At 40.9% G+C, this 15,571-nt stretch overlaps 1 protein-coding gene across 5 annotated transcripts in view; it reads left to right on the top strand.

Annotated features, from left to right (window-relative positions):
* The window catches only part of GRIN2B (glutamate ionotropic receptor NMDA type subunit 2B), a 407,609-nt gene that overhangs the window by 113,272 nt on the left and 278,766 nt on the right, over positions 1-15,571 (top strand). For all 5 annotated transcript variants that reach the window (XM_032347390.1, XM_032347392.1, XM_032347391.1 and 2 more), the window contains one exon: positions 11,734-12,162. In XM_032347390.1, coding sequence (XP_032203281.1) covers positions 11,752-12,162 — 411 coding nt within the window. In that variant the 5' untranslated portion in view covers positions 11,734-11,751. The remainder of the gene's footprint in view (positions 1-11,733; positions 12,163-15,571) is intronic.

The raw sequence follows: 15,571 nt of genomic DNA, 5'->3' as shown, positions 1-15,571 counted from the left end.
TAGCCCTTGATATTCATGCTTGAGATATCTATCTACCTGTCTATCCATCCATCCATCCATCCATCTGTACAACTGTGCATCTATCTATCCATCCATCTATCTGTCCATCCATCCATCTATGCAACTGTGCATCTATCTATCCATCTATCTGTCCATCCATCCCTCCCTCCCTCCATCTATCTATCTGACATTCTCATAAGTGTGAAGCTAGGCTAACTTTCTAAAACAGCCCATTTCTAAGGTCAGTGGAAATTGTGGAAGCAAAAGAGGATGGTGTGAGAGAGAGACTCCTTTCTAAGTAATTTGAGACAAAAGAAAGTCCTTCTCTCCCTCTGAACAAAGTATATTCACATTCAATGAATAAATGTCAGGTACCTACTATTTGCTGGTTGCTTTCAAGTAAATTGTTTAATATTCACAACAACTCTGTGAGGTGAGGATAAACACCCCCATTTTTTAATGAAGAAAACGAGGTCTGGATAATTTAAGTTATTGGCTCCCCTCCCCACAAAGTGTCAAGTCCAGATTTCAGTTCTAGATCTCTTTGACTTCTAGATCTTTTTTCCTGCGCTTGTGTCAGTATCATTTTATTAGCAGGTATTATAGCAAAGTTCACATTCACAGGATCCAAGGGACTGTCTTAGAAAATTCTAAGGCATGTGTAATTAGATTTTAACAGGAAGATAGTACCTACTCTTATTATAGTACAGCCCTTAAAAAGTCAAAAATAATACTGAGAATTTAGTGCAGTTCTCTGAAACACTAGAAATGAACTCTGTATGCATAGTATCACTTAAAGCAAAGTTCCATGGGATTCTAACACACTTCTGTGGATGTAAATTTCCATGGCAAACATCAGTGGCTTGCTTTCTTCACTGTGTCATAATACCCTTCTAACTAATATTTTGTTATATATATATTTTGAAGGATTTATTTATTTATTTATTTACTTATTTATTTGAATGAGGGGGTTGGGGAGAGAGGCAGGGAAGGGCAGAGGGAGAGGGAGAGAGAATCTCCAGCAGACTCCCCTATCCCCAACCCCGAAGTGCAGAGACTGACTCAGGTGAAGCTGGATCCCATGACTTTGAGATCAAGACCTGAGCTGAAATCAAGAGCTGGACACTTAACCAACCATACCATACAAGCGTCCCGTATATTTTGTTATTTTTGTAATTTTGGTGTATTGTTTCTTCCTGATATCCCAGGCAGAATTAGGTGGACCTCTGTGGTGCCCTGGGCATGCTCTATTATAGCTCTTGTCACATCATACTGTAATTTCCTGCCTTTTTTCTGTCTTGGCCATGATACTGAAGGCTTCTTGTAGATTGTATCACATTCAGTGTTGGATTCACCTTGTAGCATGTTATCTGGCACACAGAAAACATTCAATAAACACTTGTCAAATCAGCCAGTCTTCACCAGAATCTTGTGAAAGCAGCAACGAGTCTCACGTTTTACAGATGAGTGGGTGGAGGGTCAGAGAGGCCAAGAAAACCCACCCAAGATTGCACAGCAAGCTAGCAGTAAGTGTAAAGCATGTGTTTTTAACTCCACAGCTTTCTTCTGCCCAGCACAACACAGCAAGATTCTTGTTGCTTGGTGGCACTGTGGTTTACAGTAGAGGTTTTGTTGATGGTTATAGTGGCTGGAATATACTGAAGCAGTGGAGCAGGTCACCTTGGGGGACTTGGACATGGCCATTTTCAACACCCATTACTTAGGTTTTTTCTTTTTCTTTCTTTTTTTCTTTTCTTTTTTTTTTTTTTTAACACAGGTTATTTATTTGTACCTGAGAACACCAGTGTTTCTTGGTAAGTGTCTATAGGTCTAGAGCCCAGCCCCATCCCTGGCTCACAGTTGCCCTTCTGGTATCTTCCTTTGACCTCCTTCCCAGTTGAGATTTTCCTGCTGCTCTGTCCTGTGCTTCTCTTTTTGTCATCCATCACCCATTTGCACTGCTCATCCCCCTCCTCCTTAATAGTCAGTGACAAGCCAATAATTTTTCTTAACACTTGGAAATGCTATTTTGCTGTTAAACCAATATATGCAATTGCCCTAATCAGCTGCCAAATGGTAGTCATCAGAATCAGGTTTCAAAAGGTTTGGATTTCAGCAGGGCTGCCCACACTGTCCTTTGAGGCATATGAATTAATTATAATTAAGAACCATGTGCAGATGTTAGAAGAGAAACTTTGAACAATTTTGGTGTCTGCTCTTGCAGAATATTAAAGGGGGAAAAAAAACCCATGAATGAACTGTTGCTGGTGAGAGTACAGATAATCATCTACGTTTGTATTACACATTTCTATTAAAATGCACACACAGAAAGTGATTTATAATCCTTTGTTAGTTATCTGTGCAACCCTTGTGTTAAGAACTTGGGTGACAGTAGAAGCAATCCTTTTGCTTTGTACATAAAGCAGGAAGGAACAGCTCAGATCAAAAAGCCCAGATTTAGCCACTGGAAGTGTTGTAGGACAAGGAAAGTGCTCAGATGGTAGGTCGGCTTGGACCAAATAAGAACAAGAAGGCTCTTATTCAGCAGAAGTCCTAAGAAAGAAAATTTATCTGCCAAGGAATTTAGTGCGACATTAGTCCTTTGCAGTGATGAGGGTGTCTTCACACAGGGGTTGAAAGGACTGGTGGTCTTCGGAAAGGGCATTCTTGCCTGCGTTGTTTAAGAGGACTTAATGGTTCATCTGCTGGGTCACAGGTTTACTTCTATGTTTTCCCTCTCTCATCTGTCTTGCTTTTCTCTGATAAAACACTTTCCCAGTAGCAAGTTAACTAAGTCCCTGTTTTCTTTGATTTTCTATAATCATTGTGGCTACAGTATGTTGAAATGCATTTGGGGTTGGTTCTGCACAGGAGTGTCTTTAGATAAGTACATACCCTAACAGGACTGTTCATTGGCATGCTGGTCACTACATTAAAAATGGATTCAGTATGCTCATGGGATATCTAGGTAGACTTTTCTTTCATCACCAGATTCATGAGTACAGAGTCTTAACACCTGCCCCCACTGCCCAAACTACCAGGATTTCTTACTGGGTTCCTTTCTGAAGAAAGGGCAGGGTCTATAGAGTTCAGAAGCTCTAAGAGCATAGTGATTGATGGTAATAGTGTGAGATTGAAGGAAACAACAATGCAGAGGGAATAATAATGCAGAGAGAAATTTTAGGTTTAAGCCAACTGAAATCAAAGATTCATGCCTTTTATATGTTATTTCTACAGATTTAGATGATGTTTAGATGATAGTTAGCAGACCCTAAATGCATTTGGAGGATTGAAATTGGGTTTCCAAATGACCTGAATATATAGACAGCATTGTAATTCATTTGCTAGAAGTATATATTGGTTTTGTATTTCAGAATAGCATTAGATAGTACATGTTTGACATCTGTGATATTCACACTTTCTGTATCAGATGGTTGGTGAACACATTTATTTCCTGAGCTAAGCATTCTGAGTCAAAAGTACCTTTTTGGTTCAGCATTTTCTCTGCTCCTCTAAATTTGAATTTAGAAAATACGACTCAAAATTGACTTGGAACTTAAATTTAATTTATATTAATTAAAAAATTTGATTTTGGATCTGTTCTGCAGAGTAGAGTTAATCATACTTCTTTGTTCATAGCACACTTTTATTACTGGCTCAGATAAGGACATCTTATATAATTAATTAGTTATTTCCATACCTTTATCTTCCATATACATTTTAGAATAAGTTAAAAAAATTCCTTTAAAAATCTTGTTTTTAAATTTTGATAGGATTGACTTGAAGTTATAGATTAATTTGGGAGAAAACAGAACTCTGTAATAGTGTAATCACATCAGTGAATGAGGTATATGATTACATTGTTCAAGCCTTTTTTCATACCCCTGAAAAGAGTTTCAAATGTTCTCTCCAGAGTTCCTATGTATTCTTTGTTAATTCCTAAATAGTTTAGATTTTCTTTTGCTGTTATGACTATCATGTTTTCTAGTTGGTTAAAAGAGAGCTATTGATGTTTTCTAAGAGTATTGTTTATCCAGCAATCATACCCTACCCTTATTAAAAATAATAGTTTTTAAATTCTATTGGATTTTCTAGTAAAGAATCATCATATCTTTATATAATGCTAGTTTATTTTTCTTTCCTTCTTATTCTTCAAAACTTTTGTTTTCTGGGTGCCTGGGTGGCTCAGTTGTTTTCAGCTGGTGTCATGATCTTGAAGCCATGAAATTGGGTCAGGCTTCACAAACAATGGAGAATCTGCTTGAGATTCTCTCTCCCTCTCCTTCTGCCCCTCCCCTCACTCACACACACTCTCTCTCTCCCTCTCTCTAAAATAAGTAAATCTTAAAAAAAAAAACAAAACCCTTTTGTTTTCTTGACTTCTTTTATTACCAAAATTTCTAGTAGTAGTGATAGCACTAACCTTGTTTTTTCCTGAATGCCAAAACAAATATGATCAAGTCTTTAGTATATTTTTGTACCAGGTAAAGATTGATCATCTTCTCCATTTCCTAGTATCAAAGAATTTTTTAAAAACATACACTAACATTTATATTATAAATAGATTTTTCCCTTAATCAAGTGTGTTTCCATCATTTGTTTTTTTTTTTGAGATAGTCATGTAAACATCTCCCTTAATCCATTAAGGTGGTAAATTATTTTGGTTTATATTTTGAAGTTAAGCCATCCTTACATTCCTGGTATAAACCACACTTGATTATGATTATGATCATTTTTATTTTTTTATTTTAATTTTTAAAAGATTTTATTTATTTGAGAGAGAGAGAGAGAGAGAGCAAGCACAAGCATGGAGAGGGGCAGAAGGAAAAGCAGACACCCCACTGAATGGGGAGCCTTATGTGGGACTTGATTCCAGGACCCAGGGATCATGACCTGAGTCAAAGGCAGACACTTAACCAATGAGCCACCCAGCCACCCTGATTATTATTATTATTAAAATATACTATTTTTTTTTGTTTGTTTAGCTAATATTTTCTTTGGAATTTTTTTTTTTTACCTTTATGTTTATAAGTGAAAGATGATAATCTTTTCTTGTACTTTATCTGGATTTAGAACTAAACTTCCTTTGTTTTTCTTTTTTGTTCAACTTACAAGAACAAGGCTCTCCACTTCTTACTTAAAAGTTTGGTAGGCCTCTGGGCATCTGGGTGGCTCATCAGTTAAACTTCCAACTTTTGATTGTGGCTCAGGTCATGATCTCAGAGTCATGAGATCATGCCCCGTGTAAGGCCCCATGCTCAGCATGTGGTGTGTTTGGGATTCTCTCTCTCCCTCTCTCCTGGCTCCTCTCCCTCTTTGTTCACTCTTTCTCTAAAATACATAAATATAATTATTAAAAAAAAAGCTTGGTAGTCCTCATCTATAAAACCATGCATGCCTGTTCTTATTTTGGCAAAGGCTGAGTGCATGGATGGTAGACTGGTTTTGGAAAATTATAACTGGGAGACTTTAATAACCATTTTATTTTCTTTAATGATTATTAGTGTACTCAAATTTTCTATATCTTCTTGAACCTTCTTTTGCTTTTTTTTATTAGGTATTTATACATTAAGTTTAAAAGCAATTCATTTTCATAATATACTTTTATTATTTTAAATGTTCCATCATACACACACACACACACATTGTCCCCTTTTCATTGTCAATTTAATTTACATTTTCTCTCTATTTTCTGTGATTTGTCTTGTCAGAACTTTGTCTATGATAGTCTTTTAAGCAATCAGTTTTTGGTTTTGTTTTTTCTTACATTTACCTTGTGTTTCATTAATTTATGCTTTTATCTTTATTATTTAATTTCTCCCTAAGGTTGATTCAGGTAATTGTTAATTATTTTTCATTTTATGTTTTATTTTAAATATTTAAAGGCATAGACTTCTCTGTCAATTGTTTTAATTATGCCCTAGAAATTTTGATATTTAATGTTTCCATTGTTACTCTGTTCAAAGAACTTTTTAGTTTCTTGTAATTTCTTCTGTCACTTTAGAGTTACTTGGTTCTAAGTTTTAAAAAGGTTTTTGGATATGTGATTTTTTTTTAGCTACCTTTATTTTTAAATTTTTTAAAATTTTTATTTATTTTTTAAATTTCTTTTCAGTGTTCCAGAATTCATTGTTTATGCACCTCATTGGGTGCTCCATACAATACGTGTCCTCCTATTACCCACCACCTCCCAACCCCTCCCCTCCAAAACCCTCAGTTAGTTCCTCAGAGTCCATAGTAATTTAGTCATGTTATAGAAAAATGGCAGCTGTTTCATATTGAATTTTTAGAATTTATTGAGTCATTTTTGTAAACTTAATATTTTCCATGTACTTCAAAAGAATATATATTCTGTATTGTACATGCTTATTTGGATTTCTGAACTAGTACAAGCTTATGACTCAGGCTTTATTTTGTTGTTGTTGTTGTTGTTGTTTTTTTTTTTTTTTTAGATTTTATTTATTTATTTGACAGAGAGAGATCACAAGTAGGCAGAGAGGCAGGCAGAGAGAGAGAGAGGAGGAAGCAGACTCCCTGCCGAGCAGAGAGCCCGATGTGGGACTCGATCCCAGGACCCTGAGATCATGACCTGAGCTGAAGGCAGCGGCTTAACCCACTGAGCCACCCAGGCACCCTTTTTTTTTGTTTTTGAGGCAAACAGCGAGAGGTGGGGCAGGAGGAGAGGGAGAGGGAGAGAGAATCTGAAAGCAGGCCCCATGCCCGGCTGGGAGCCTGGTTCGGAGTTTGATCTCACAACCCCAAGATCATGACCTGAGCCAGAGTCAAGAGTCTGATACTTAACTCACTGAGCCATCCACGCGCCCCTCAGGCTTTGTGTTTTTGATCATTTCTGCCATTGCTTATAGTTTGTCTGTTGGATTTATCTGTTTCTCCTTAGGTATTTTAGCTCCTACCTCACACATGTTAAGCCTAGATGTTAAGATTCTGGTATGATTATGATTATTGTAACCTTTTGGTACTTGTATGTGACATCTCTCATTGTCCCTTCTAATATTTTCACATTTGGACTGTATCTTGGTATTAAAATTTTGATAGCTATTCCCACCTCCAGGAAGGTTATACTCATTTATGCTTCACTTGACTTACACCGTGTGAGACTCCTTGTTTCCCCACACTCCCTAATATTATGAATTCTAAGGCCTGTTTTTATTGGTAGCTTGGGAAACTGGACCTGATGCCTAGTTCTGGCACTTACAATCTTCATTTCTCTCACTGCATGTCATATTCTAATCACAGTCTCCTTAATTGGTTCACTCCAAACAGCATGGTCCTGACTGCATTACGGGATGGTGCTTGGAAATTTGAGTTAATCATCTATTAAATCACATTTTATCCTTCCTGTTGGTGTTGCCCCAGGACTCAGTTTTCTCTGGGGACAGGATTGGCCCAGATCCTCTCTCAGACGTATTTTCCCTTGGAGCTGCTGTCGGCCAAGTGTGGATTGGTTTCTGCTGTAGTTACTGTTTCCCAGTTGGAGGCACAAACCACAGCTGCTGGGGTCTTCTGCTTCTCAGACATCTGGTGACCCCTCACTTTGTGCCTCAAGGGAGCAGAGGGACTGGAACTGGGTAGTCATGTTTCCAGTCCTGCCCCTTTGCTGTTGGTTCTGCCTGTGCACCCCAGTGCCTGATTTCTGGCTATCATGGTCTGGGGGTGACGAGCTCCCCATTACTGACCTTGGCCTGAATGACTCTGAAATTTTGCTTCACTTGACTGATAAGCCAAGTGCAGCCAAGTAATCGAGCTGAGCTTGCTGCTACCCTGAGGCCATTATGGGGCATGTTGTTCCGGGAGTTATATCTGTCCAGGAGCTAATATGTCTTGCCCCCTGTGACATTCTTCTTAACATTCCTCTCAGCCTCAGCCTGCCTTTCTCTTACCCCACCTCCCACATGCTGACTTTCTGCTTTCACAAACAGCTAGTCTCCTTGAACAACTTCTGTAGAAACTTAAAGGTAATATCCTTTGTATCTGTAGAGTACTTTCTATTCTTCAAAGCACTCCCATATACATTCTGCCATTTGATCCTCACAAGACCTCTTCCAGGTATTTAGGTTAGGGATATATCCTGATTTCCCTGCCGAAGACATGGTGACAGGATTGGGCGACTGGTTCATCTTCAGAGGCTTAGTTCATGCGGACCTGATGCCACAGTGCAGTTGGGTGTTGGTTGGTGATTTTGTTCATTCATTCATTCCTGTATTCTTTTATTCATACACTCTTATTATATTGAGAGGCAGCAGAAAGGGAAGAGCAAGGGTTTGGGGACAGACACGTTTTAATACCTCCCCTTTTCAGTGGTGTGGACTTTGTCGGGTACTTAACCTCTCAGAAGATCAGGTTCCTCCTTTATAATATAGGGGAAAAGTGAGACTTATGGTGTTTATATGTGATTTATTAATACATGAAAGTTAGCTGGCAGTAATAGAGTCTGGCATATGGTAAGTTACAGGTCAAATGTTACTATAAATACATCATATATAAAGTAGGTTATTACTATAGATAAAAATGGTCAAATGTGGACAGTTTTATAATGGTAGAAATTCAGTGGCTTATGTTTGTTGAGTCCTTCCCTATGGTCTGTGAAGCCCTGCTAGACCCCAGGCATGCCAACAGAAATGAGAAGGGGTGTTTGTGTGTATCTTCTCTTAGACTGTGGAGGGTAGAGCCTGGGCCTCTTCCATCCTCCACACCAAGGGCAATGTCTGCCAGGTGGTCAGGGCTCCATAAATGCTGACTAAGCCCAATAGCCCCTACTTGCAAGGAGAATACCAGCGAGTTAAGATAGGCAGTTACGTGTAGTCACATAATCATATAATTACAATAAGCAGGTATTTAAAAACATGCAGGCTATCGTGAGAGCCCGGAAACGACAGCACTCAGTTCTTCCAAGGGAGAGGGAAGTCTGGTGGAGGTTTGGGGGCAAAGCAGCATCGAGCAGCTCCATCAAGACTCACTGTGGTCTGTCTCAGGAAAGGAGCAGAAGCACTTTGCTTACCTTGGACAGAAATGGACAGCATGCTTTCTCTCAACTGACCCCCTCCTAAGCTGCGAAATTGAGTTTGTATTCAAAGCAGCTTCTCTGTTTGTCTCACCGCCCCTGTGTTGCTGGTATCTGCTTTAATGTATTGCTTTGTAAAGTGCTCTGCTCTGTCCTGAGTATAAAAGCAATGCACTGTAAAACCAGGTTCTATTCTTTGGGCATCACATCTAGCCATTGCATAACCAAGTCTGATATATTGTGTGGGAAGAAATAGAGGAAACCAAGAGATATTTCAAAAAGAGCAAATAAAACACCAAAATGGGAGAGTGTAGAGTGCATTCAAGTTAATAAACTGTCATGGCAGAGTAGACCACTTTTCAATGTGAGGGAATCTGATTTAGGGACTTGTCACTGTAGGGCAGAATATTATTGGAATGAAGTTAGCTGCTGGTTTTGCCAAATTCAGGATCTTTTGGTTGTCCTTGAGAGACAGTCTCTGGAATTGAACAGATTATTCTTATAATTATTATTTTGCGAATAGCTCTTTGAGGTGCTCAGCCTCTCTCTCTTCCCCAAATGTATAGTGCCGCTCACCCCCGTACAGCATTGCTTTGCTTTAAACTCCAGGATGAGGATTGTGTGCCCTGGACCTCTTGCTAGGTTGGATACAGTTCATCAGCCTGGGTTTCCAGGGCTCACAGAGCCTGGAGAACTGTCAGGAGTGAGCTGTGCTCAGGTGAGAACCACTGAACTACTTGTCTTGTTCAGAAGCGATAGACGATCAATACAGCTCTCCTTCTTGGCAGTGTGGAAGGATGAGCACCACAGCAAGAGTTCCAAAATCCTTTCTGCCAAGAACTGGATTGGATTTTGTGCTTCTTGAGCCACAAAATGTCCCCAGCCTCTCACGCCTGAATCCTTAATGCCCTTTGCAGTCAGTCTGCTCAGACCGAATGCTTCTTTATCTTTCTTTTCAATATCCTCATTGTTTTCTTTCTGTTGGTTGAACTCTCAAACTCTCAAAGTTTTTACCTTTTCTTTCAAGCAAGTAGGACGTATCAAGCCACACTTTCATCCTTGATCTTTGTAGAAGAATGAGAATCCTGACTTCTGATTTTGGGTACAGTTTGTAGAATATTTCCTTGGAGAACAAAAATGCTATATTTACGTATTGGCATGCTGGTATTATAATATTACTGACCTTGGGAAAATTACATAACTGTTTTGAGCTTCAGTTTCGCCATTTGAGAAATGGGGATAAAGGTGACTAATTTATAGGATTTCTATGAGGAACGAAGAGATTGCTTATAAGGAAATGCCTAACACAGGGCACAGACTATAACAGATGTGCCATAATGATTATTTAAAACAAGTCAAAACAGTGTAAGTGGGGAGAGTTCTATTTAAATAAGAAGAGCCCTTGGGGAATGGCAAGAAATGTAAAGAGAAATGACCAAGCTCTGTAGGGAGCCGTGTCCTCAGTCTGGTGTACAGTGTAAGATTTAGGGGCATACGGGGAAGCAAAAGGCAGGAGTATGTTGTAGGTAAACAGTGGTGAATTTGTGCAAACATGGAGTCAGTCATCTTAAGGAAGTTGCTGCTATAGGACGCTGTGGAAAATTCTTCTAACATGGCTCTAACATTACTAGATATCAGTAGTATTTGTCCACATCACTGTAGTTTGATATAACAATTCACAATAAAACTATTCCTTATAGGGGTCCGTGGGCATCTGACTCTTGTTCTCAGCTCAGGTCTTGATCTCACGGTCATGAATTTGAGCCTACTTAAAAACAAAAAACAAAAAGCAAAAATCCTATTCCTTGTGATAATAGACTATAATAGACCCCAAAAAATGACAATGGAGAGGCAGTGTGGCATAATGCAATGGAATGCAAATTGGCTGAAAAGCCAGAAGATCTGGATTCATGTCTGTTTCACTTAATTGGTACACAGCGTTGGACTTTATAGCTTCTTTGAGCCTTAACTTTAACATCTGTGAAAGGGGAATGATAATATCTTTTTTTTTTTCCCCTTGTTGGTAATTGTTAGGCTCCATTGAGATGTTTTTTAAAGTACTGTCTATGTATTGGTTTTGTGTGTTTCTTGTTTTTTTGTTTGTTTGTTTTGTTTTGTTTTAGTAGTTGTAAAAGTCAGTTACTTAGAGTTGTTGAAGAATCTTCAGGCTCTTGTCCTCTTTGAGGTGAGCATAGAGTAAAGGGGCTTATGTTTCTGTAGCTCCCCATTGCTGGCTTATCCAGACCATGTTTTGTTCCTAGCCTCTGCTGAGTCCATTTTGCTGCTCATTTGCCTGGTCTCTGCCATTCCCTTGGCCCAAGAGCAATTCAAGGATGGGTTGTGGCAGAAGTGCCAGGGATTCCATAGCACCAGCGAGACCCCTTTTTGGAGATTCCTGCATTTGTGCCCTTGGCATGATTGCCTGGACCCCTTGTGTCCTCTTTCCCTCTTTTACCTCTGTTTGCTGCTGATGCCCATAGCAGTAGCTTTCATGGTTTTGCTTAAAGATTCCTGATGCTTTTGAAAGCTTTGTTTTCTTTCTCCCATTTTGCCTAGCCGACATGAGAGATCGGACACTAGGCTTGAAGACAGACATGGGGTATGATGATCAGAGAAAGGAGATCAGGCCCTTGACTTGCAGTATCCAGCCCCTTCCAAGATAGGTCATGGAGTGGGGTCATAATGTAACCATTCTCTCTTTGCGTTTTCAGGGAGTCAACGAGTTGAAGATGAAGCTCAGAGCAGAGTGCTGTTCTCCCAAGTTCTGGTTGGTGTTGGCTGTCCTGGCCGTGTCAGGCAGCAGGGCTCGTTCTCAGAAGAGCCCCCCCAGCATTGGCATCGCTGTCATCCTCGTGGGCACTTCCGACGAGGTGGCCATCAAGGATGCCCACGAGAAAGATGACTTCCACCATCTCTCCGTGGTCCCCCGTGTGGAGCTGGTAGCCATGAATGAGACAGACCCAAAGAGCATCATCACCCGCATCTGTGATCTCATGTCTGACCGGAAGATCCAGGGCGTGGTGTTTGCGGACGACACAGATCAGGAGGCCATCGCCCAGATCCTTGACTTCATTTCAGCTCAGACTCTCACCCCCATCCTGGGCATCCACGGAGGCTCCTCTATGATAATGGCAGATAAGGTAAGAGAGAGTGATGGGGGTGGGGCAGGGGGAGGGTTTTGTCAAGAACTGAACTGCGCCTGTGTTTGAATGCAAAACTTGTAAGAGATGGAATGGAACTAGAATGCACTGAATCAGTAGGTAGATCAGGAATTAGTCCCTTCCTTCGGAGATGAAAGTGAGGAGAAGGGACAGGTATTCAGAACTCCTGTAGTCTTGAACAGGGTCCATGTGCTCTTAAATGGACTCCCTGAAATGACGACGAGAGGTTGAAGCTCATAGTTGTGTGGTACATTTTCTTCAAATAAGTGCATGCGTAGCTCCTTTAAACCTTTAAAGTAAGGCGTGCTCTATTCTTTCCTGGAAACACATATTACTCCCCCACCCTCCCCTGCCCCATGCAGGCTCCAAGCCTATTAAAAGAAAAATTCCATGAGGCAGGTTATTTGTTTCCTTGAAGATACGGATGTCATAGGGAGGTACTCCTTACTAAGTTGTCTGTGCATGTCTCACGTCGATCTACACACCAGAGTGGATTTTATTCCATGGAACCAGTAGCAGCTGCGTTTTCTCCATGCTTAGAATTGAAGGCAGTGGTCCTTACCCTTCGTGACCCATTGGGTCCCTTGAGGAGCTTTCAACACTGCGGACGCCTGGGGCGCACGCACACCCAGAGATTCTGAGTGCTGGCCCGCCGTGCAGCCCTGATGGCCGGCTCCTTGAAAGCTTCCTGCATGATTCCAGTATGTGGTTAAGGTTGAGCCCCGCAGCTTCGTGGCCTCAAAGAAATTGTATTGTCTTCTGCGTGAATGTTAGGCTAACTGTTCTCTGACAAGCTCATGAGCGTCTGACCGTGATGCTTATTCTCTAATTGCAGAAGGTGTTTTGTTTGTGGTTTTATTTTGTTCTTCCTTTTAAAAAAAAAAAAAATTTATTCAGAGATTTCCTTCATTGATTGTTGCTCACTGCTTAGGTGCAGTGCTCCTCCCATAGGCCTTGTCCTTTGCAGTTATCATGTCTTAGAATGATTCATTTCACTCCAATTGTGGGATTTATTGCTTCTCATCACTTGGTCTCTATCTTTGCATTGTCCTCTTCTACTTCTTATCGTCACTTCCAGAACTGTAGTTTTGTACTTAAAGGACATGCAGTGGGGTCACTGATGTTTGTAAACACCGCAAAAGCTAGGGCAGACAGGGCAAGAGTGCTCCTTGGCCAGTTGAGAACCACTACAGTGCGGGGGTTTAGCCGGCTCCAGCAACCGCGTGCGATCACTACCGCCATCTGTCGGCCACGGGCAGAGATGACGCGCTTCTGTTAGGGAACTGCCTTTATTCAATCTAGGAAAGGTCAAGTGGAAGTCTTCAAAGGAGGGGCCACCGTTGCACATGAGAAAGGTATGCTTCCATTCACCTGGGCAAAGGTAAATGTGTTAGAAAAGAAATTCTGGTACTAGAAGTCCATGCTGGGGGACATGGTATAAACAAAACCAGAATGGAAAATAGAGACCAACAGTGACAAACCCATTGAGCTTTCGCTTCGGATAGATTTTTTTTTTTTCTTCTTAACATCATTGTCCTCAGCTGATGATGTTATATTTTCGCAGTGGTATTTTGAGGGCACGATGTTGCACTGAAAGAAGGCCAAGGTGGATGAGCCAAATTTTTTGAATCATAAAGAAGTGCATGCTTATGTTGAGAGCACGACAGGTGAAAATAATTTTTTTTTCTTTTTTTTTGGTTATGCGGGCTATGGTGCAACTTCCATTATTTTAGCACTCCCACCTTCCTGCCCCCATAGGAAAGGTTACTGGCTACTCTGGTTAGTTGTTTCTCTGTTGTGCGTCTTACGAATATGTAATGACAATATCATCATATGGGGTAAGCTGCAGACCATGTGGAGGGGCTGAGCTCTTTTTGTTCATTGATTCGTTCTAGGTGCTTTCGTGTTTACTGTGTGCTCAAGTACATAGCACTTTGCGTGTATTGTCTTATTTTTTTAAAAAAGATTTTATTTATTTATTTGACAGACAGAGATCACAAGCAGGCAGAGAGGCAGGCAGAGAGAGAGAGGGGGAAGCAGGCTCCCGGCTGAGCGGAGACCCCCATGAGGGGCTCTATCCCAGGACCCTGGGCTCATGACCTGAGCCGAAGGCAGAGGCTTTATTTATATATTTTTAAGATTTTATTTATTTATTTGACAGATCACAAGTTGGCAGAGAGGCAGGCAGAGAGACAGAGAGGCAGCTCTCTGCCTAGCAGAGAGCCTGATGCAGGGCCCGATCCCAGGACCCGGGCTCATGACCTGAGCCAAAGGCAGAGGCTTTAATCCACTGAGCCACCAGGCACCCAGTGTGTATTGTCTTATTTAATACTCTTATAACTCAGCAATCTAAGTGATATTATTTAACTACTTTTGACAGATGGGGAAATTGAAGTTCAGAGTGATGAAAAAACCATAGTCAAAGTGAGGTAGCTAGTAACTGGCAGCCAAGACGTCAACATTGATTGCTGGCTCCAAAGGCACATGCTCTCTTGCCTCTCCAGAAAAAGGCAAGGCTCGTCAGGGTCTTATGTACCTTTCTATTCTCTACTTTGTCCTTCCCTATATAGCGCCATGGTAGATATTACCTGACTAAAATTCATCTATCACTTGATTCGTAATGGCAGAACTGGGATCTGAGGAGAGAAGTAATGAAGAGATAAGATGGTGTAGTACTTGGATGCAGCCTGAGTCCACAGTGGACCTTTTGGTTCCTACTTCTGGGGGTAAAAGGGAGGACTGAAAGCAGTGAGGTGATGGTAAGGAGATCCCTCTCTGGTCTCTTAAACCTCCTGCCATGGCAGCCACACCCAAATATTCCATCTTCTCTTTTTCTCTCTAGTGGTTTTTAGGCAATTTCCTAAAATAGTCTAAAAAATATGTAACTGACTTCTAACCTGAAAAGATTTCTAAAACGTGGGTAGAAAGAAGAAAAGGAAGAAAGAAGGAGGTCCTGAGTACCACAGAAACTGGAGAGTGGATGGAAGGCTCATCCCTGAGGGGTCAGACACCTGAATGGGCTGGAAACTGCTGAGGAGGGTGAGCAGGGGACCGCCCCCCTCCGGCTGAGCGGGCAGCAGCGCCAAGATGCCTGGGATGCCCTCCCCCCAGAGGGACATCTGCAGGGTTAAGGGATTTGCATGAAGGCAAATAAAAAGAGTCCCCCAGATCTCAGAGAAATAAGCTTTTGGGGCAAGTTTCAAAAATAAAACATCTCAAGTTCTAAGGCCAGTTTTGTTTTATTTTTTTTTTTTAAATAGAAGTTTATTTTTAAGTACCATGAACATATTTTACAAACCTAGAACGAGGACACGGAATTGGACAACTATGAATCAACTGTGCGGCCACAGGACAAAACATTTTAAAAAGGAACTGATGCAAAAAATCC

This window comes from Mustela erminea, chromosome 6 (assembly GCF_009829155.1).
Source record: "Mustela erminea isolate mMusErm1 chromosome 6, mMusErm1.Pri, whole genome shotgun sequence".
Taxonomy (NCBI): domain Eukaryota; kingdom Metazoa; phylum Chordata; class Mammalia; order Carnivora; family Mustelidae; genus Mustela; species Mustela erminea.
Note: the sequence above shows the minus strand (reverse complement) of the source record. Positions and strands in the feature narration are given on the sequence as shown.